The sequence below is a fragment of the Xenia sp. Carnegie-2017 genome, unplaced genomic scaffold, assembly GCF_021976095.1.
Source record: "Xenia sp. Carnegie-2017 unplaced genomic scaffold, XeniaSp_v1 HiC_scaffold_21, whole genome shotgun sequence".
NCBI classification, from domain to species: domain Eukaryota; kingdom Metazoa; phylum Cnidaria; class Anthozoa; order Malacalcyonacea; family Xeniidae; genus Xenia; species Xenia sp. Carnegie-2017.
The window spans coordinates 3,195,925-3,217,784 of record NW_025813484.1 but is presented as its reverse complement, the minus strand read 5'-3'; the positions used below and the strand labels follow the sequence as shown (position 1 = coordinate 3,217,784).

The following is a 21,860-nucleotide window of genomic DNA, read 5'->3' as shown; positions in this document are numbered from 1 at the left end:
GCTTAGCTCAACTGGCCGATGTTGGGCGTTCAGTTCGACATCAATGACCTCCGGTGCACAAGATCCTTGGTTCGCCCCTCTGCCAACACACTTGGCAGGTGTACGCGGCGGATGTGGAAGACAGAAAGTCGAACTGAGGAACGAGTGCCTGGATGTAAGAAAGGAATGATTAGGGCGTTCTGTTTGCTCTTGGGTTTCCTGACTTTTCAAAATTTAAAAAATGAACTCCCTGATCATAGGGAGTCATAAAAAAATTTGAGAAAAAGACTTAGTTTTTTTAAGAGTGGTTTTTTTGCATGGGATCCTATCTTTTTTTTTCTTCGCTCTCCTTCTCGTGGGAGGAGCGAATTTTTCTGAATTTATACTAAGTGTCGCATTCCATTCTCGAAAAACGTAGTAATAGAAATCCTATTTTCGTTCTATTAACCAGCACTATGTTCCCATGTTTCGGATCATCCTACAGCCTAACAACATCTTATTCTAGTCAGGGTTCGAACCTCCACTCTCAACCTCGAAAGGTTGTGTCTATCCACTAGACCAGAGAGTTCGTTGAAGACAACTGGTCATTTTAAAGTACCATTCCTACCTTGAAATATTTTATGCAAAAAAATAGACCATTGAAGGTCTCGAATCAAAATTATAGCAGAACACTTTTAGCTAAAGATAAAGCAACAAACCAAAAATCATATTCGTAGTCGAATGTTGATATAAAGAGTGAAAGAGTAGTACAAATAAATACATTTATATTAATGTTAGTTTGATAATACATTAGCAAAACATCTATGGTTACTTATGTCTTCTTTTGAAAAAGATAGAGACAAGTAAGTCTTTCAAAAGCAGCACATTTTCTTACAGCTCAGCAATGCAGATTTCTTTTAGCGGCTGCTGTCGATATTAGCTTTATTAATCCAATGGCACTTGTCGTAGTTAAATATGAGGATGACATATTTCTGGCTTGACGTTGGTGGAGGCTTTAAAGCAGCCGATAACTTGTCTTCTTTTAGCTTTTATATAATGTGCATGGGAAATGAATTTTCCTATCGTTCCGATTTTGAGATGTATTCTTTAGGAATGTCGATTTCACGAGTCATATCCTACATTTCAATGGTTTATGACACTTATAACATATCACAGGATATTTGACAACGCAGCCATATTATCTCTAAACATTGTGTTGAGGAAATCGGATGTTGTAAGAAACCAATCTTCATAGTCTTCACGGCGCTCTTGTTTATTGCGTTACGCTATCACTCAATTCCATAGCTTCGGTACAAACTGTATGCTTATCAAATGCTTAGATTTCGTCCGGTATATCCATTGACATTTGGTTTGTCTGGTAGACGTAGTTAACTCGCAGTAATTCCGCTTTGATAGTTAATAATTTACGTTCAACCCACGTTGAGAGCCCCTTCCAGTGACCGAATAATTCTCTTTCAACATAAACTTTAACGTGGTCTCGCCCTTTTATTCTTGCCATTGTACTTGCTGCTGCAGTTTCTGTTCAAATTTAGTCTAGGCAGATTTATAAGTGAAATTTATGTTCTTACATGCATTATTATGCATGCATAAACGAAAACAGATTAATCCTACAGTACAAATTTTTCTGTATTTATAACAATGATTATTCTTGCACCTGACTGGTTTTTCATTTATTGCTATTGTTGTTGTGAAAGTTTGATTTTTAATCTTAACGGCTGAAAGTGTCAAGCTCCACGACATGCATAATTAACCTAATATTCACACCATCTCATTGAGAAATGCTTCAAAACTATCAACAGATTTAGAAATTTGATTCATTTCTATATCGTTAATGACTTTACCTGAATTTTCTAAATTATTTGGGTTCTCGTTAGTTGCGGACGTCATAGAAATGCCTTCCTCCAGCGAATGGACATGATCGTAGCCTGATAGTTCAAACAAATACAGAATTTCATCAACTGACAAATTTGAAGAACTCGAAATTTTTGCTGTATGAGCGTTCTTTTTAGGGGGCCGTGTCGCATCCATTGCTTTAGTTTCGTCAAAGCTATAAGATTGCCTGTCAGGAACAAATTTTGCCTTCGATTGAAAAAATTACATAATATCAAAATATACAAAGAAAACTTCGTTTATCCTTCTTCTCATTAGTCTTCATCGCATCTTTTTCGCCGTTTGAGCAGCATACTGCCAAAAATAGTGTGATTTACTGATTGATACAACCTGGACGTCCAGGACATAATGACCATTCAAATTTCTAATAGTAATTATTTATGATGCGATTGATGTCGTTTTTGTAATATTCATGGTATACAGTGCTTTCGGTATTCCATTAAAGACAACTTTCTCTATGACACTGCAATTCAATGAAATGTCGAAACGCGTTTACTTCAATAATACCCTATTGGCTAATATTAGAGAAAAATAGCAAATAATAAGTCTTACATATATTTATCGAGCTAAACGAAAATTGTTCACCTTTTTTTTATGTTTAGTTACACACACATACAGTTTGCACAAACAATAATCGAAAGTTTCTACCTGTGAATGAACGTGAAACTAATCCTTCTACAATCTCACGAAGAAGCCGCCACATTCTCTGTTGGTCCTTGTACTATCCCTCGTCAATAACATTCCTAAGAGTACTCTTCTCACAATACTCCACCTGTACATACAAAGTGTGCGGAGTACATTTGGGAATCTTCTTGCAAATCTCTTGTGGTGATTGCTCAGACACATACATACAGTTTATTACGAGTGGTGTAATTACTATCCTAAAATTAAATAATTAATATAAAATTAAGAAATCAAATTAATATAGAAATTATTAGTCTACAAATCAAAAACAATGGTAAATAATTTCCTATAATATTCTGAAGAAGGAATGAAGCACAAAGTCGAAAGTTCAAAATAATTTTAAAAAATTTGGAGAAATTTTCATTTTTCTATATTAAACATGCCTGGTTTACCAATCTTCAAACTTATAAAACCGACATATGGGGTAGATAATTAATTGGTTATTTGCACACAAAGAGTCATCGACATTGTAACATCTGAACTTCCTCTACAAATGCAAGCAACATTCCCTATACATCAAAACCCACTAATTTTAACAATTTCCTTTTCGCAGTTTGCAAGGTGTATTTGTGAAAATTCAAGCTTCAACACAAATTTTAAAATGGAATTAGAGAGAGAGAAATTAATATCACTCATATTTGGCTCATGCTATGATGACATTCATGAGTATGTTTTAACCAGTCTTTACACAGTGCATGAGAAACTTAAATTCATTTTAAATTCAGTTCATTTCTTTGTGTTGCTGTAGACAAAATACTGATATTTGCAAAATGTGCAAAGACAATGATGGTGAAGATTGGCTTGGATGCAACAAATGCTTTCAGTTTTTCAATTACAGGTGTTTAAATTTATACTTTTCGGCTGCCCTTGCCAACTATTTTGTCTGTCCATGCTGATGGTTGTAGTTGCCTTGACAGTGTATAATGCAAGATGCTTAACTCAAAAGCCAAAAATTGGTTACAGTCAAATGTCACCGGTCGAAAAATGTGCAATTTCCCCACTCCCCTGTAAGCCCTCTAAATAGACATTCCAGAGCCTTCTTTTCTTCCAGAAATACAATTACTACAGGAAAAAGTCCAAAATGTGAAATGCATGTTTTGATTTAATGGGATTATGATGGATACACACTGCAACGTCATTTGACTGCACGAGCTTTGTTGCTCATGTAATTTCCCGATGTGATTTTTCATTCGGAACTCCAGTAGTGTATCCAGCGCTCGTCAAAATAAATTATAGCTCCTTAATTTTAAATTCAAAGTACTTTCGGAAAAACAATATTTATTTTGAATTTCTAAAGAATATAATTTCACCAATAGATATTCCTCTAGTTGAAGGGCTTAGAAATGTAAATATATGCCAAAATTTGCTGCAGTAATTTATTTTGACTTAAACTAGATAAACCACTGCGCAACTCTATTTCTCGATCTTTTACGATCCTTTGAAAAAGAGAACATTGTTTTGATATGTCCTTCCATAAAGCTAAGCTTTCGTCCATTTCTCTGCAAGCATGGAGGTCGCTTATGTTGTACGTCGTATTACATGGAAAACCGTAAGCTATATTTTGCCGATGTAAATAATTTACATTACACGTTTTTGTTGCAAAACATAGTGTATATCAGTCAATCTTACTTTTTGGTAATCTCTTTCACCATTCATCTGCAGTAAAGCTTCTAGTTTTGTAGTAGAGTCTTGACTGTCTTGTTGGTTTTTTTTATTGTGTTTATCGTCTTGTATTCGGTGGTCACATACTGTGGTGGCCCTTTATCTAAAACGTAAAAATAAATTTGTTCAACAAGATGAAAAATTTTTGGAAGAAGTGGCTAACTACATATGACACAGTATGGATATTATGATAGCAGCCATTAAGAGCCAGGACAGACAAAGTAGTAATAGTTACATGTAGCAAAGGATGTACATAGTGACTAGCTAAATATCTCGCTTATAATGAACAAAATTGTCGTTTCTAATTGTGGCAAAAGATTAAAGAAAATAAAAAGGGTAAACTTTTCGCTATTTTCTTTCCTATAGTTTAAAGGGTTTTGACGTTGTTTCTCTTGTATATTTTATTATGTCAATCATCCAGGGCAAGTTGATTTCATATACATCAATTTTATATTGTCAAATAGATTACTTAGATTACTAATAGATTACTTATATAGATTACTATAGATTATAGATTACTATAGATTACTAATAAATTACTCAAATAGATTACTGATTCATCCATTGTATATGTATGGTACAGCTATTAATTGTCTATGTGTAGTAAAGCGATTCCTGTAAAATTACAACTTTTTCAAAGAGTTCGAGACCCTGAAAACATGTCTCTATCAACGTCTATATTGTGTGGATTGCGTATCGTTATGTTAGCCAAGATTTTCTCTTCATTGCCACCTGCTTTCATTTTGAACGCTTCCTTGATTTTCTCCCGATGGCCTTAATCTTTACGGGAGGCACAGACTTATCGCAAACTCGACGTTGTATACTGAGCAATGTTTTTCACTGCTTTGACAAGTTGAATGTTGCGTCATTAAAGTGGAAAATTTGATGAAAAAAAGAAATGTATGCTAGTTATTGACAGTGTGAGTTTTCCATTTTCTTTTCACATGTAGGTTTAAAGGCAGGAATTATTGTGCACTCGTGCATACTTTGTACTTGAATTTTCCTGAAATTGTTATTTTTACTACTCGCCTTGTATAACTATTTGTCGACTTATAAATCTGCGATATTGAAAATTGTTCTAGAGATAGCAAATAGCATAGTGAATGGTAAAAGTAATATAATAAGTTGATAGTTCTTAAAAGAACTGTTTTAAGTAAACAGCACGAACCCAATAGTTCTAAATTAAACGACACGACGCATTTCGGCAGACTACTCCTCAGGTGTCAACGTCTGCTAAATGAAAATTTATAATCTACCGATATTTATAATGCCAAGAAAGAGTGTAAGTCATCTCCAAAAGGGGAGATGACGCTCAAAACAGAGCATTATAAATATCGGTAGATTGTAAATTTTCCTTTAGCAGACGTTGACACCTGAGAAGTAGTCTGCCGAAATGCATCGTGTCGTTCAATTTAGAACTATTGGGTTAGTGCTCTTTACTTAAAACAGTTCTTTTAAGAACTATCGACTTATTATATTACTTTTGCCATTCAGTATGGTATTTGCTATTTTTAGAACTATTTTCAGATTTGTCACCACGACAAAGTCTCTATTTTATTATCTGCGATATTATACTCCAAGTAATAGGAAATTAAAAGTTTCATAATATTCTATTTCCTAATACTATAGTCAACGTACTGATGTGAATTCTGAGAGAATTGCGATACAAGACGCCTAACTTAGTTAATTATAAATTTTGTCGTGGTCACTCTCTTTTCAAAATTTCTACAAATTTCAGTTGAGCAATTCACAACATGGCGATTTAAAGGGAAGTGAAATTGATTCAAAGTTGAAAGCATGAGCGACGAGGAGAAAGCCGACGATTCTCACCAAGGAAATAAAAAAAGCCCAAATGAAAATGAAGCAATTGCTACTAAAGATACAGACAAAACTACCCTCTCAGAAGATGCTAACGCTACTCACGGAGAATCGAAACACCATCTCAATCCGACAGAAAATGTGTTGAATGAAAAGAAAGCCATGGAAATGTCATCTGAACAAAACGAAGGAGAATCGAGAACTTCAAAGAGTCTGTTGTGTAACAGACTACCTAAACGTTACCTTTTACTGTTCTTGGTTTTTCTTGGTTTTGTCAACATCTACGGACTTCGTGTAAACTTGAATGTTGCATTAGTTGCCATGGTGAACAATCGAACAGTGATCAAAGCTGGTGTGCAGACAAGGATGCCAGCCGAATTTCACTGGGATTCAAAAACACAAGGTGATGCAGTTTGAATATGTCTGCAATCATTTCAACAATCTGAATGAAAATTGAGTGCTCTGTACCTGTCTGATTCAAACGTGGCATATGCTCATTTGTTTCTTGTAGGTATCGTTTTGGGTTCGTTTTTTTATGGTTATTGGGCTTTGCAAATCGCTGGAGCTTGGATTGCATTGAAACTTGGTGGAACACGGGTGTTCGGCTACGGAGTTCTGCTCGCTGCTCTTCTCGCACTATTGACTCCTGTTGCCGCGAGGTATCACGCGGGAGCATTGATTGGTGTGCGTGTTCTTCAAGGTCTTTTCCTGGTAGGTAAAACATTGACTTTCGATAGGCGTTGGTTAAGGTCTTTTCTTAGTGAGCATAAGTACGTTGCTACCTTATTCATTCAGGGCGTTAGTTATCCATGTAACCACGCAATCTGGAGTAAATGGTCTCCAGTATCTGAGCGCAGTACACTTGTGACAGCGGCAATAGCTGGTAAGAAAGGTTGCATGGTAAATCTTCACGATTCGTTCTTTATCAAATTGTTAGTATACATTCTTTGTAAAACGTGCATTCCACATGCAAATTGCATTCACGCTCTGCAGTTGGAAACATCATTGCCTTTCTTTCTATGAAATACGTGCATTCCACGTGCAACATTCATTTAGGTTCTGCAGTTGGAAACATTGTTGCCTTATTTTCTTTCTACGTAACACGTGCATTCCTCATGGAACTTTCATTTAGGTGCTGCAGTTGGAAACATCGTTGCCTTACCCGTGACAGGACTACTTTGTAAATATGGATTTGATGGTGGCTGGCCCACAGTTTTTTATTTCTTTGGTAAGTGATCTAGTGTAATTGTTTACTAGAGAAAATACGGTCATGTTTTACCTGCCGACGATTTAGTTAAAGAAGAGTAAAAGAAACAAGTTCCAAAAAAGGTCCATTCTATTTCAATACTTGAGACAAATACAAAACAGCAGCATGTTCATTTTACCACCATTTCTGTCATAAACAGACTTACAATAAAAGCTGATTGTAGCTTCACAAGTGTAATGAACACATTTTTGTTGATGATGTCATCACACTAGGAAGCTTCTAAAAAATGTGGCAGTTCCACGCTCGATCACCCACAATAGTCGATCTGTGGTAATGAAACTGCTCGATATTAGGTATTTTTATGGAGTTTTCTTTTCTTAATTGCATCATCTTTGTTCATTTGTTTGAAAATGTGGCGCACTTTTAAAAACATGACATCAGTCAACATATCAAACCAAGATTATGCATGTCTTTCCTATAAGATTCCTCCATACTCCAAAAACTTTACGTATTTGGACACCCAGGGTCCCAGACACCCATGGCTTGCCAAGCCTCTGACCATTGTTCAATAGTTGTTTCCTCTACTTTGTCTGTGACATTGAGTTCAAGATGAGCCTCTTGTTTGCACTGGCGTAGCAAGCACGCAAATAGGGTCCCGGGTTCCGTGAAAACAATGGATTTCTAAAGAATTGAACAATGTTAATGTTCTAAAATTTACAAAGCAGGACCAAAACTTTCGGGCTGGTACGACTTTCTAAGCTTCCGAGATCTTTCGGCTGAAATTTTATTTGTTTTGCTTACTCCAGGCACAATGAGCATCCTCTGGTATTTGATTTGGGAATTTTTTTCGTATGAGTCACCTTTGGTGCATCCGACAATCTCCGAAGACGAGCGGAAGTATATCATAGAAAGCATCGCAGATGAAGAGATTCAGGTGAACTCTGACTGTCCACCATGGGGAAACATTTTAAGATTCTCACCAGTGTGGAGGGGGGATCAACATTGGTTATTTTGGAACATGCTGTGGTTATTAGATATTTTCCTATCTTTATTCCTTTAGAATGATTGTCCACCATGGGGGAAGATTCTAAGATCCCCACCGGTATGGGGGATCAACATTGGTCATTTTGGAGCATGCTGGGGGTATTACACACTCTTCACGGAAATGCCGACATTTCTCAAGGACATTTTACACTTTGATATTAAACACGTATGTTTCTAAAACAAAATAACACTTCCTTGTCAGCTGACTTATGGCGATGTTTCAAATGCTCTCACACCATTTTCACTTGTTGCAGACGGGATTTCTTGCTGCATGCCCATACTTGCTGAAAGCAGTGCTGGGACCTGTCGCTGGACTATCCGCAGATTTTCTAATTAAATACAATGTCATGCAGATACGAACTGTTCGTGCATTATATTATGCTGTCGGTAAGTACTTTTAAATCCGAAACATCGAAAATGAAGTACTTAATTAGAGGGATCCCCATGTATACATAACAGAAATGGCAATCGCCCTATTTAGGGAGTCTCTGTACACACAAATATGCTAGTTATCATGAAGCCATAGTGTTGATGTTATTGGGAGAGGACAAACAATAAATATTTTGTTCAGATTCATTCCTAGAGTAAATCCTGCACTTCCCCCTCCTTTACCAGCTATTCCAAAGGCATGAATCTTCAAAACGAATTCTAATCATATAGCTAACAAAAAACTCCTAATCCATTTCCATATTTCATACACTGTTTTATACGCTGAAAAAGAAAGAACTGAAGTTTCAAACTGTGAAATATTCTTATCATAATCGTGTCTTAGGGTGTGTTTTAGCCGGCATATTCATCGTGGCAACAAGCTACGTGAGCCAGCGATACTTGTGTGTCTTATTCCTTGTCCTCGGAGTCGGTTTCTCTGGTATAAACGCCACGGGTTATGCTGTCAACCACTTAGATATCGCTCCTCGTTATGCAGGACTGTTGATGGGTCTTTCAAACACTTTTGGCTCGTTGCCTGGTTTCCTAAGTCCGATGCTAACGGGATATATTGCACATTCAAAGGTTGTAAATTTTTCCACGTTTGTTCAGTGCTGAACGAAGTACAAAAAAGGAAATTGCATAATATTTTTTGCGCATGTCTTTGATTAATAGATTCGGGTACAGTTACCACCATCATTGTCAGGGCCGTAGCTAGAACGTCCATTGGATGGGTGTGGTGAGGGTACATTCATGTATTCAGTTGTGCCTGACTGATTTCTTTAGAAGGTCAAATCACTTTAAAAAGAAGTCAGTCGGGCACAAATAAAAATATATAAATAAACACCCACCCATTAACGTTCTGGCTACGGCCTGAGCATTATCTTTGGATACCATTAACCTCCGCCAACAAGCCCACTTGCATAAGCCTTCGAGTGAATAAGCTTAACACGTTAGTGGCACTCAACTCATTCCACAGAAAACCCCACAAGCATACAAGGCGATACAAGCCCATATTTTTAACAGTGTAACGTTCAAGATTACTGAAGCATAATATAGTTTATGCATTAGCCCCTCCTTTACAGCCCCTCCACCCATGTAAAAGCCCAAGAAAAAGGGCTTACGAGCTTTTATGCCCATAAGACTTACAGGTGGACGCGTGCTAGTGGTGAAATTAAAATCCTTCACGAATTGCATCGGTCAATGGTAAGCATTAATCAAATCATTGTTATTCTTAGGATCCTGAGCAATGGAAGATCGTGTTTTGGATCACACTTATTATCTATCTCGTTGCGTCGATCTTTTTCGCCTTTCTAGTGTCCGGTGACAAGCAGCCATGGGCTGACAAGAAAATCACTTGACGTCTGACTCATATCGTCCAATACTACATGTCTCGTTGGCACAGTGACATTTGACTTATCAAAACAATTTGAGCAAATGCAACAGTTCCAACAACTTCACCATAAGAGATTTGTGACCGTTGAAACGGAGTTTTTATTTTGGTGTATTAACAAGGAAGGTACTTCATTACTTTAGTGTGGTCCTTTGACGTTCGGTTTGTAACAGTGCAGTCAACTCTTTTAAAAATCCTTTATTATATAAGTGAATTACAAACACAGTGTTTTATAAAAAACGTCCAATCATGCAAATTCATATTTTAAACCGAAATGAAATCGTCTACATTCAAGATAACTAGTATTTTAAACAAGTGAGCAAATGGAAATTTTGTAGAGCGTAAACACTCAGGGCTTGTAGAAAAATCATCTTGGAAATTGAATGAAAGACGTTTGGCATTTTAACAACTATTGCATGTTTGCATTCTCTCGGGAAAAGAAGGAGTCTGCACCATTTTACGAGAGGAAAATTTTTCAAAACCACGAGGTTAACATTTTTATGTTAGGCAACAAAGTTATAAAGTAATGAAAATATAAGTACTACAGAATATTATATAATAATAACTATATTCTTACCAAGAACATCGTATTATCTGGATGACTTAGAGAGCGAAACTGTTCAACGAGTTTTGGCAGTTTTGCTTTTTGTAGTAGAGCTTCGCTGGCGTGTTCTGTTGAAGAAGTTTTCTTATCAAAAATGTCTTTGCTTCAAGCTCCATTCGCTTCGTTATCAATTAAAGCTGCCCTTTTATTCATAAATGTTCATCTACATCAATTTGAATATGGCGAAAAACTTAAATAATATAAAATAAAATCACGGATAAAATAGACGATAAAATGAATTGGCGATGATGAAGTTATTATTCCTGAAATAGTTCAACGGTCTGCTGTCGTGATTGTCTGTAACCATGACAACGTTTGAAAATATGGCGGAGGGAATTTTATAGAGAAAAGTTGAATATTTCCGTCTGTTTTTGCAGTGAAGAAATAATTTGAAAATGTTATAGTGTCATGTAAAGAAAGCAACGAGTAAAATATGTTATTTGTGAATGTATAGTGGGAGAAGGACAAAAGAGAATGTCTTATTTTCCTTCGAAAACACGGGCAACGAAATATGACAAGGCCTCTGTCGAGTTTAGAAAAGAGCTTGAACTCTTGGCTAAAAAGTCAAAAGGAGAGTACGAATCCTTAAAAATTCAGGAAAAGAACGAATTTCTTTCAAATAGGGGTCTTGCTGTTAGAATAGCTTCCCCAAGACGAAAACAACAATTCATAACAGAAGAAAAAGCTAAAAGCTCGATACAGTCTAATCGGAATGACCAAAAAACACGAGTAACTCGTCAAAGCCCTCCTGAAATGAAGGAAAGTACGAATAAAAAAATGGCTTTGAAAAAGAGTGAAGATTTGAAAACGAAACCACGTCTTCATGAGCCGGGAGTGGTTTCAATAAGACCTGACAATCCCGACCTCAAGGTGATCATGCAGGGAAAGAAAATTGAAAAAAAGTCACCGGATGTTGATTTTGATGATTCAACTGAAAAAAGAAAGGTGATGAAATAATTATGAATTTTTTGATTGAAACTAGTTAATGGGGTATCATTACTCAATTTTGCCTGCTCGATATGTTAGGTGACAAAGAGGCATTAATTTTCATAGCCTTTCTTCAAATTTTTTGCATTTAGTTGTAGGCACATTGTCAATCTAATCAATTGTATCATCTATTTGCTCAACAGGAAAGGCACATGGCAACAGACTATCTTTACATGCAAAAAGTTCACGAGTTCAACCTTTCCAGCAGCAAACCTTCAGCAAAGTTTGCCATCACTGGTTCTCAAAATACATCCATGCCTGTATACCTTGCACAACGAAAACTTGATGATATGAAAGACAGTTGTTTTGTGAAAAGCAAAAGAAGAACAACTTTCGATGATGATGAACCTTTTGTGCTGGATTGGTAAGAAAAATCTTTGTCTTGTGTTCAAAAAACTTAGTGAGTATTTACATAGAGAAGGAGTATTCAGATAGAGAATCAGATAGAGAACAACTCCATAAAAATCTTCTATTCTTCTTAAACATTGATTCTTAATGTTGTTTCGAAGGTCTTCAGATGAGATTTCAAGTAAGACATCAATTGGACCAGAAAGTCGTCTTATGTCCAGAGCATCAATGAGAGATCATAGTTCTAATATGCTTACCAAAGATGAACAAAATAAAAATGCAAACTTTGACGATGTCCTGCAGAATTTGCATACAACACACGAAAAGTCAGAACTCAGTGTTTCTCGTCTCATTCAGATGAAATTGTCTCAATTAACAGCTGGTAATTCAGAGACTTCCGACTCTGTTAGGCCATCGGTTCTTTCAATTTTAGACATCCCATTGTTGGGGAATCCTGATGTATCCTCTGAACCATCAGTTTCTTCAACACCGGAGATCCTATTATCAAAGGATCATGATGTATCTTCTGGACCATCAGTTCCTTCACCCCTGGAGATTCCATTATCAAAGGATCATGATGTATCTTCTGGACCATCAGTTCCTTCACCCCTGGAGATCCCATTATCAAAGGATCATGATGTATCTTCTGGAAGATCAGTTCCTTCACCCCTGGACATCCCATTATCTGGGGATCATGATGTACCTATTTCACCATCAGTTCCTCCACCTCTGGAGATCCCATCATCAAAGGATCATGATGTATCTTCTGGACCATCAGTTCCTTCGCCCCTTGAGACCCCATTGTTAATGGATCATAGTGTATCTACAGTACCATCAGTTCCCCCACCCCTGGAGATCCCATTATCTGGGGATCATGAAGTATCTATTGCACCATCAGTTCCTCCACCCCAGGAGATTCCATTATCATCTGGTAATAATGATGTACCTATTTCACTATCAGTTCCTCCCCCCCTGGAGATCCCATCATCAGGAGATCATGGTGTTTCTACTGCACCATCTGATCCTTCACAAGATCGAAAAAATGACTTGGTGTCATTTAATGCTGCAGATGTTGAAGAAATTGGGAATAAGCTTGACGCAGCAAATATGAACGACCCAAATGGTCATAATAACATGAAAAACAATAAATCAGAAAACATTGACGACCCAAATGGCCTTAATAACATGAAAAACATTGATGTTGCTCCTCAACATGATGATCTTAGGCAAATTTTACAGGTATTTACGATAGATTCTTCTTCCTTTTGCTAACGGTATAAGAGTGAAAACTGTGTATGATAATAGAATATCTCTTCATTTTCAAGAATATGCATCTTCCCTTGAAAGTTACAGCCTCTGACATTGTGAACATTTCTGGCAAGAAAGCCGGACTATCCCAAAGACCCAGCGTTCAAAGTAAGTTTGTTGCATCGAGACCACACACGACGGCATTTAGCGGCGCAAGTGATGACGTAACTTTTCTATCAACGTGGCAGAAGAAGGATACGTCATTGATGACGAAGGTCGGTTCCAGTCACTTCTGTGTATTTCATGTTTGGTATAACATCGTAACGTCATTTGATTATTAGGCCAATGAAAAGACGAACATTCATCATTTTTGCTCTCAAACGAACAGTTTTGAGTTACCTGCCCATATGACTCGTGTATCCAGAGACATGCACACAGTGGACAAGCATAGAATCGTCTCGGATCGTTACAATAAAGCGCCCATAACACAGGTATCCATCTGTTCTTCAACATGCACCTTTCACCCACAAATGGTACTTTCTGACATTTCTTTCTCAACGCAAATCTTACTAACATCTAAAATCGTGGTGTTTTCGATCTTCAGGTGATCTATTTCCTATTAGTGTGATGTATAAAAGACTGTCGGTCGATATTTGTGAGAGAGTTGCGTCTGCCAACTAACGTCTCGCCATACAACCAATGTTACCCAATGCAACCCAATCTAACCCAATTTAACCCAATCTAACCCAATGTAAACCCAATCAGCATTTAGTTACTGTTTATATCTTCATTGAAGTACATATTCAACCAATCAAATTTCCCCTCTTTTTTTATATTAGTAGCAAATCCAAACCATTTATCTTTTCATTGAAGTACAACTTCAACCAATCAAATCCGACGTACCTTAGCACCACCATCTTGTAGCAAATCCAAACCGTTTTTCTTTCCATTAGATTACAACTTCAACCAATCAAATCCGACGTACTTTAGCACCACCTTCTTGTAGCAAATCCAAACTGTTTTTCTTTTCATTAGAGTACAACTTCAACCAATCAAATCCGACGTACTTTAGCACCACCATCTTATAGCAAATCCAAACCGTTTTTCTTTTCATTAGAGTACAACTTCAACCAATCAAATCCGACGTACTTTAGCACCACCAGCTCGTAGCAAATCCAAACCGTTTTTCTTTCCATTGTTGTATTTTTTTCAACCGATCGAATCTGACGCGCGCTCATTTTTTGATATTTTTAGCAAATCGAACGAATGCATCCTTTGCGTGATGGCATTTTCAAATGTTCGCAAAATGCGTACGTGGACTGGGAACAAGTGGCGGCTGATTATGACTTGAAGACACGATTATCTGATGTGGCTCGAAATATCCTCGCCAAGTCCGAGTGTGAGGAAGATACATTGGAAGATTTAGAGGAACTCGCTCGGGACATTGTAGGTTTTTCTGTCATTTTCCTTACTTTCTGTCAGGAATAAGGGAGGAATAAAGAGAGTTTGGAGTGGGTTTGATTTCATGTTAGCATCATCAAGAATTTATATTTTTGAAATTTAATATCTTACATATATTTTTTACGGTTCTTTTCTCAGTTTTCACCAGCTTTAGAAGAGCCCCTTGTTATTAAAGGTGTAAAAATTGACATCAAAGATGATTCGACAAGGTGATGTGCCTTTACATTCTACCTAAAGAGGGAGGTAACTTCATAAAGTTGCTGTATGAAGTTACTGCTTGTATAGTAGTTCAAGTTTGACGTACGAATGAGACCAGCGAACCTTCATAAAGTTACTGCATGAAGTTACTGCTGTATAGTAGTTCAAGTTTGACGTACTAATGAGACCAGCGAACCTTCATAAAGTTACTGCATGAAGTTACTGCTGGTATAGTAGTTCAAGTTTGACGTACGAATGAGACCAGTGAACCTTCATAAAGTTACTGCATGAAGTTACTGCTGGTATAGTAGTTCAAGTTTGACGTACTAATGAGACCAGCGAACCTTCATAAAGTTACTGCATGAAGTTACTGCTTGTATAGTAGTTCAAGTTTGACGTACGAATGAGACCAGCGAACCTTCATAAAGTTACTGCATGAAGTTACTGCTTGTATAGTAGTTCAGGTTTGACGTACTAATGAGACCAGCGAACCTTCATAAAGTTACTGCTTGTATAGTAGTTCGAGTTTGACGTACGAATGAGACCAGTGAACCTTCATAAAGTTACTGTATGAAGTTACTGCTGGTATAGTAGTTCAAGTTTGACGTACTAATGAGACCAGTGAACCTTCATAAAGTTACTGCATGAAGTTACTGCTTGTATAGTAGTTCAAGTTTGACGTACGAATGAGACCAGTGAACCTTCATAAAGTTACTGCATGAAGTTACTGCTGGTGTAGTAGTTCAAGTTTGACGTACGAATGAGACCAGTGAACCTTCATAAAGTTACTGCATGAAGTTACTGCTTGTATAGTAGTTCAAGTTTGACGTACGAATGAGACCAGCGAACCTTCATAAAGTTACTGCATGAAGTTACTGCTTGTATAGTAGTTCAAGTTTGACGTACGAATGAGACCAGTGAACCTTCATAAAGTTACTGTATGAAGTTACTGCTGGTATTGTAGTTTGAGTTTGACGTACGAACGAGACCAGCGAACCTTCATAAAGTTACTGCTTGTATAGTAGTTCAAGTATGACGTACTAATGAGACCAGCGAACCTTCATAAAGTTACTGCATGAAGTTACTGCTTTATAGTAGTTCAAGTTTGACGTACGAATGAGACCAGCGAACCTTCATAAAGTTACTGTATGAAGTTACTGCTGGTATAGTAGTTCAAGTTTGACGTACGAATGAGACCAGCGAACCTTCATAAAGTTGCTGTATCAAGTTACTGCTGGTATTGTAGTTTGAGTTTGACGTACGAATGAGACCAGCGAACCTTCTTAAAGTTACTGTATGAAGTTACTGCTTGTATAGTAGTTTGAGTTTGACGTACGAATGAGACCAGCGAACCTTCATAAAGTTACTGCATGAAGTTACTGCTTGTATAGTAGTTTGAGTTTGACGTACGAATGAGACCAGCGAACCTTCTTAAAGTTACTGTATGAAGTTACTGCTTGTATAGTAGTTTGAGTTTGACGTACGAATGAGACCAGCGAACCTTCTTAAAGTTACTGTATAAAGTTACTGCTGGTAGAGTAGTTCAAGTATGACGTACGAATGAGACCAGCGAACTGCTCAACTTTCTATAAAAAAAACTAAAACCGTTATTCCTTCATGCATTATTTTGAAAATGTAGTTTACAGATATAGTTTATACTTTTCATTTTCTTTTTGATGCCTTAACGTGAGAGCACCTTGATATGAGCATTTCGTGGTACACCTCAACTCTCTACTGCCCGAATCCTTGTATTTCTTCTACTTTTGCTTTGTTTTTAAAGGTTTTACTGGTCCCCAGCTCCTCCTAAGCTTCATCTCTCACCGCTCACGATCAGAAGTCGGATGTTTCCCTCTTATTTTGGAGGATCCGTTTTAAAGAACACGTCGGAAGTTGTACACGACTCCATTGTGGGAACGCAACAGGTTTCAGAGGAAGACGAGGGCAACATTGACGATGAAGATCCTGAAGATGCTCAAGCTAGGAAAAGGTACTGAGGCTGGAGTATGAGTGGAGGAAGCATGGTTACAGTCATCAACAGATTTTCTGGGGGGAGGGAAGCGCAGCTCGTTTCCCCCCATCATTGTCAGATTTCAACCACCAAATAAATTATTCTACTTCTAAGAAAAAATTCGACCCTCCCCCCCCCAAAAAAAATTTTTTTGCCAAAATAAGTCAACAGTACAGTTTAACTGAGTTTTTCTGAGCAACGTTTTAACTCTTTACGCTACCTTTGGTGGCTACACTACATATACGGTTCTAAAATCTTGACCCTTACTTTGTCTTACGTCACTCTCAACAGCTCAACCCCTTAGATTTTGTTTTACGATTCCCGTAAAAAAAAAATCCGTCCATGGCTACAATAAAGATTGCTCATTCGAGTTAAGTGTGTACAGAAAGTATTAGCTTCCCATCACCCGTTCTCGTGTTATGAAACCGGAATTCCAGTTTTTCATCGTTAAACCTCAAAGCTCTCATTTGATGTAACTTCTTTAGAGTGTTGGAACGTGCTCATGGTTCGTTCTCTTGCATCATGGACCAATTATCTCGTAAACCCAACATCAAGCAAGAGAGTAATGTCCGTGTACTATCATCGCGAAACACGAGCTCAGGTGATGGTACGAGTTCCCATCACTGTGAAGTTAAACCCAACATCAAGCAAGAGAATGATGTCCGTGTACTATCATCGCGAAACACGAGCTCAGGTGATGGTACGAGTTCCCATCACTCTGAAGTTAAACCCAACATCAAGCAAGAGAATAATGTCCGTGATGTCCGTGTACTATCATCGCGAAACACGAGCTCAGGTGATGGTACGAGTTCCCATCACTCTGAAGTTAAACCCAACATCAAGCAAGAGAATGATGTCCGTGTACTATCATCGCGAAACATGAGCTCAGGTAATGGTACGAGCTCCCATCACTTTGAAGCTTTAAACTATCTAAAACAAGTTACTTGTATCATTGTGTAGCGAGTGAAAATGAAGGATCAGAACGATTTCTCTCGGTTCTCGACGCACGTCGACATATGGCAAAAATGAAGGATTCGTTCGCGTTGCCCGCCGTGAAAAATGCGAACGACGATGATAAAATATTCTCCGACGTCATAAATTTCAAGTAAGATGTTGTGCCTGCTATTGAAAGCTAGTCTAGCGACCGATTGAAAAATACTTGTGTCTGTAAGAAAGGTGAAAAGTGAAGTAAACATAGCCCCTGCTGGCTTATATATAAGTCGGACTCCCCACTGATAACTTGACCTTTTTCCTTGGTGCATGTGGAGTCACAAATCCTCTTTATCCATTCTTTATTTGCATTTTCCTAGCATTTATGGTCATGTGTGCCCACATTCCTCGTGGATAACGATAAACGCTAAACTACGCACTCCAGTCTAAATTTCACTTCTACACCTTTGATTTAGAGCGAAACGGTTCTCCCAACCTGACCTAAGTTGCGATGTTAGCTTGTGTTTTGATACTGGTTACGACGCCAGTATGAGAGAGGTATGGTTATTACTGCGATTCTCCTTTGATGTTTTTAATTGGGTGCATTTGCCTTCTTCTAGCTACACCAGCAGAAAGAATTACTGGAAAACATGAAAAGTGACAGGGCGATTCTTCTACCTGAGAAGGGTAGAGATGTTATACAAACGGTATGCATTTTACCTTGCGTGCAGTGAGTGTGTCCGTATTCTTAGCATATTATCTTCTAATGAATGTCTTAACAATGGAAAAGCCGACTTTATATAATGATAATTATTACATGTTTGTGGATGTAGATCGTCCAGGTTAGTAGAGTCCTGAGAAGGAGTGTTGTTTTTGGTGTTGACTGACGTTTCGACAACCTTAGTGGTAGTCATCTTCAGAGTTCCGCTAGGGTCGTCCAAACGTCAGTCAACAACAACACCAACAGTCCTTCACGGGACTCTACTAAGCTGGACAATCTACATCTACAAACATTTGACGATACTCCCGGGTTAAAAAAAAATCAAAGACATCTCACTTTTTTTAAGAAGTAACAACGATAGTTTCGGAGAGACGACAGTAAATGCCAGCGTCGAGGTTTTAATTTTTATTTCAGTAACATTTAGTAACATTCAGTAACATTTTTTATTTCAAAATCATCTGTACACCTGCAAGGAGTCTCTTTCCTTCGATCATGACGTCTCTCATTCTTCGTTATGTTACATCTCTCCTCTCGAGATGCTTCGTAGTCTCTCCCTCTCTGACATCGATTGTCCTTGATCACATTTCTCGCTGATGTTGAAATTTGCATTGATAATCGTTCAGGCGAAAGAGGAGAAAGAAAACATCCGTTCATTTGAAAAACCATCGTCGGTAAAAGAAGGTGAATGAATTTTCTATTTTGTTCAATTTTATGCGTACAAGTAAAATTTGACAATATTTGGGATAGACAGTCCTTCCTCTTTGATTGTGGTTCATTGTATCCTGCACCTCGTTGTTTGAAAAGGTTGATATATATTGCAAGTGATGAACTTAAGGAAACAAATGCATTTCGTGGGAAAAATTTTTTTCATTATCATATGAAGTGATGATTTCGGTCGAGAACATCGATGAAACGTCCGGTCAAAATGGGACTTTTTTCGTACATGACCACACCCAAGCGCCCATCATTCGCTTACTCCTTCTAGAGGATCGCGTTTCCATATCCTGTACCAGCTGTAACTGTCTCTCTGTTGAATTCATAGATTCTGAAACGGATCGAACAGAGAAGGAAGAAGATGTCATCGACGACACGACGTCATGCATCTCGAGCACGATAAAAACAACATCTAAATTGAGGTGAGTTTTTTTGTGATGTCATATGGGTTTTGTCAGTCAGCGGTTGTTTTGATGAATCGTACATGATTTGATTGGTTGCTAACGAGGCGGGAGTTTTTCGAGAGAAGTCTTCCTTTTTCAAACGAGTATGTAGCACTGTCCTAAACTTTTTTAATATAAATGCTATTAAATGACTTTTCCTGTACGGTCGTCTAGTATAAAGCGGACGCGGCTCCCTTTCAAAAGGCTCCAAACTTAATCTTTCGTTGTTTTTCGAAGCTGAATGAATCGTCCGGTAAGTAACCATAGCCGTTACAATTCTACATTATGTCATTCACTTTTTCTTCTGGGACTTGTCAAAGTCTTTATGCTGATGCAAGCAAAGATTTGGGACTATTTTTGGCTGTCGCCACTTTCGACTATGACATTTTTATATACCGGATGCAAAAGAGACCTTTGGAAATTTACCAATTTGTCAAAATTTCAATACCAAAATTTACTGTGTTGTATTTAACTACGGTTATAGTCGATCCCACGGGAATCCCCAAAGGTGACCGCTTAATACAGGTTTACTATAGGCTAATCTTATTACCTTGCATTATCTAAGTAGCAGATTTTTTTATTGTTAAATCTCTAACGTTATTTTATGGTCTGTATCTTATAAGGTAAAATATCAAACTTCTGTTAGTGCAGCATTAACATTGGTATTACTTGAAACGATGTCGATTTCATGTTTATCGTCTTCTATCAGTCAGGGGCTGTTTACATGATCCCGTCTAACCGACTTTCAGTGAGGCGTGAAATGATTTCGAGATATTGAAAGGAGTCAAAACTTCAAGCGTAAAAATTACAGCTGTTTATTGAGCGCCGCAAGTCATTCCTGTTGTAATTTTCAAATTAGGCCAAATTGGTTGCTGTAATTCTAAATGTTTTGTGCAGTTATGAAACCAGAATACTGTGAAAATGCCAGAGAAGATTTATCTGATGATGAGTATTGAATCGTTTTCATTTTCCAAAGTCATTTATCGCTTGACTGAATCCAGGCTACTCTGGCTAATGTATCAGCCCCTTAATTTGTTCTTCATATTCTTGCATTCAAATATTTCGTTGTCATCAAGCTTTGATCTTTCCCAATATTTCTGCCGCTTTCAGGAAGGGCTCTCGTAAGTATCAAACAACTCACGCGAAGAAGGAGAGGAAAGACGCCTCGAAGGAAAAAGAAAGGACGAAGAAAACCAAAGTACGAAGCAGTCGTTTCACTTTTGAATTTTCTCTGTTGTATTATGGAAGTGTTTTCAAAACTACAAGAAAATCAATGAGTTTTGCTAGCTTTCAAAACAGTGGCTTGCTTCACTGGTAGCTTGCTATAAATTTCGGTGGAGTCAGGTATCTAGTAGGCTGTGTTCTTTGTCATTGCTTCCAAGCTATTTTTACTATCAAAAACGTCTTTATGGAGCAGAGTAGTCAGAGGGACAAGTAATTCACACATACGTTGTACATGCTGTTATCCACGTATTGTTTTTTTAAAAGAAGACCTTACATAGCACGTCTCAATTTACGCGAGATTAGGATTTTTTATTTATCTTTGTTGTATCAAAGTTCAACTGTTCTTCATCGTTATTTGCTGACAGGTATTGAAGAAGAAAGCGTCGAGGCTGTTGAAAATTCATCTAAACTTCTTCGCAGGTGAAACGAGAGTTACATCAACCTACCCAACTTATCGCTTACTTTTGTGTCTATATTTGGCCTCTTTTGTATTTGCTTTTTGTGTTTGCAGGTCTAATTTGTACCTACTTTTCTCTCATTTTTGTGTGTCTTTGCGTCTACATCCGTTAGTAATGGGTGCACTATTTAGTGTAATAAAAGGACGAGATACCAAGATAACAATGAGTTGTCTCAACCTCCGCATTTTTGTACTTATTTTAGTGTTTGATTTGTCTCTACTTTTGGGGCTTTTTATGTGTCAGCACTACGTTAGCGATTAATCTACAATACTTTATTTAATATAACCGTATGTTACTGACGAAATATCAACGAGTTACCTCGACGTCTCTACTTTTGTATTCATTTTTAGTGTTTGACTTCTCTCTACATTTGTTTTTTTTGCGCAAACACTAGCTTTGAATCTACTACTTTA

The 21,860-nt window shown here is 37.5% G+C and overlaps 2 protein-coding genes and 1 long non-coding RNA gene across 5 annotated transcripts in view; 2 read left to right on the top strand and 1 right to left on the bottom strand.

The window, feature by feature from the left end:
* Positions 1–683: 683 nt before the first annotated feature.
* LOC124444323 lies at positions 684–10,943 on the bottom strand. 3 transcript variants are annotated; one of them, XR_006947939.1, is made up of 4 exons: positions 10,681–10,943; positions 4,183–4,318; positions 1,821–2,750; positions 684–1,512 (listed from the first exon to the last, which is right to left on the bottom strand). It is a non-coding gene; the product is annotated as an uncharacterized LOC124444323 (long non-coding RNA). The 3 variants fall into 3 exon arrangements; XR_006947940.1 differs by having other exon boundaries at positions 684–1,497; XR_006947938.1 differs by having other exon boundaries at positions 684–2,750.
* LOC124444322 (vesicular glutamate transporter 2-like) lies at positions 4,971–10,951 on the top strand. The gene is made up of 10 exons (XM_046994905.1): positions 4,971–5,135; positions 5,954–6,436; positions 6,545–6,744; positions 6,829–6,916; positions 7,166–7,261; positions 8,047–8,174; positions 8,301–8,450; positions 8,539–8,671; positions 9,057–9,295; positions 9,949–10,951. The coding sequence occupies exons 2-10, from the start codon at positions 6,013–6,015 to the stop codon at positions 10,069–10,071; spliced, it is 1,581 nt and encodes a 526-aa protein (XP_046850861.1). The 5' UTR covers positions 4,971–5,135; positions 5,954–6,012; the 3' UTR covers positions 10,072–10,951.
* A 71-nt stretch (positions 10,952–11,022) lies between these two features.
* Positions 11,023–21,860, top strand: part of LOC124444530 — a 28,411-nt gene continuing 17,573 nt past the window's right edge. The window contains exons 1-16 of the mRNA XM_046995151.1: positions 11,023–11,652; positions 11,838–12,058; positions 12,204–13,281; positions 13,368–13,565; positions 13,632–13,781; positions 14,545–14,736; positions 14,890–14,960; positions 16,730–16,936; positions 17,443–17,846; positions 17,918–18,062; positions 18,364–18,445; positions 18,508–18,594; positions 19,232–19,289; positions 19,651–19,744; positions 20,876–20,963; positions 21,355–21,409. Coding sequence (XP_046851107.1) covers positions 11,182–11,652; positions 11,838–12,058; positions 12,204–13,281; positions 13,368–13,565; positions 13,632–13,781; positions 14,545–14,736; positions 14,890–14,960; positions 16,730–16,936; positions 17,443–17,846; positions 17,918–18,062; positions 18,364–18,445; positions 18,508–18,594; positions 19,232–19,289; positions 19,651–19,744; positions 20,876–20,963; positions 21,355–21,409 — 3,601 coding nt within the window. The 5' untranslated portion in view covers positions 11,023–11,181. The remainder of the gene's footprint in view (positions 11,653–11,837; positions 12,059–12,203; positions 13,282–13,367; positions 13,566–13,631; positions 13,782–14,544; positions 14,737–14,889; positions 14,961–16,729; positions 16,937–17,442; positions 17,847–17,917; positions 18,063–18,363; positions 18,446–18,507; positions 18,595–19,231; positions 19,290–19,650; positions 19,745–20,875; positions 20,964–21,354; positions 21,410–21,860) is intronic.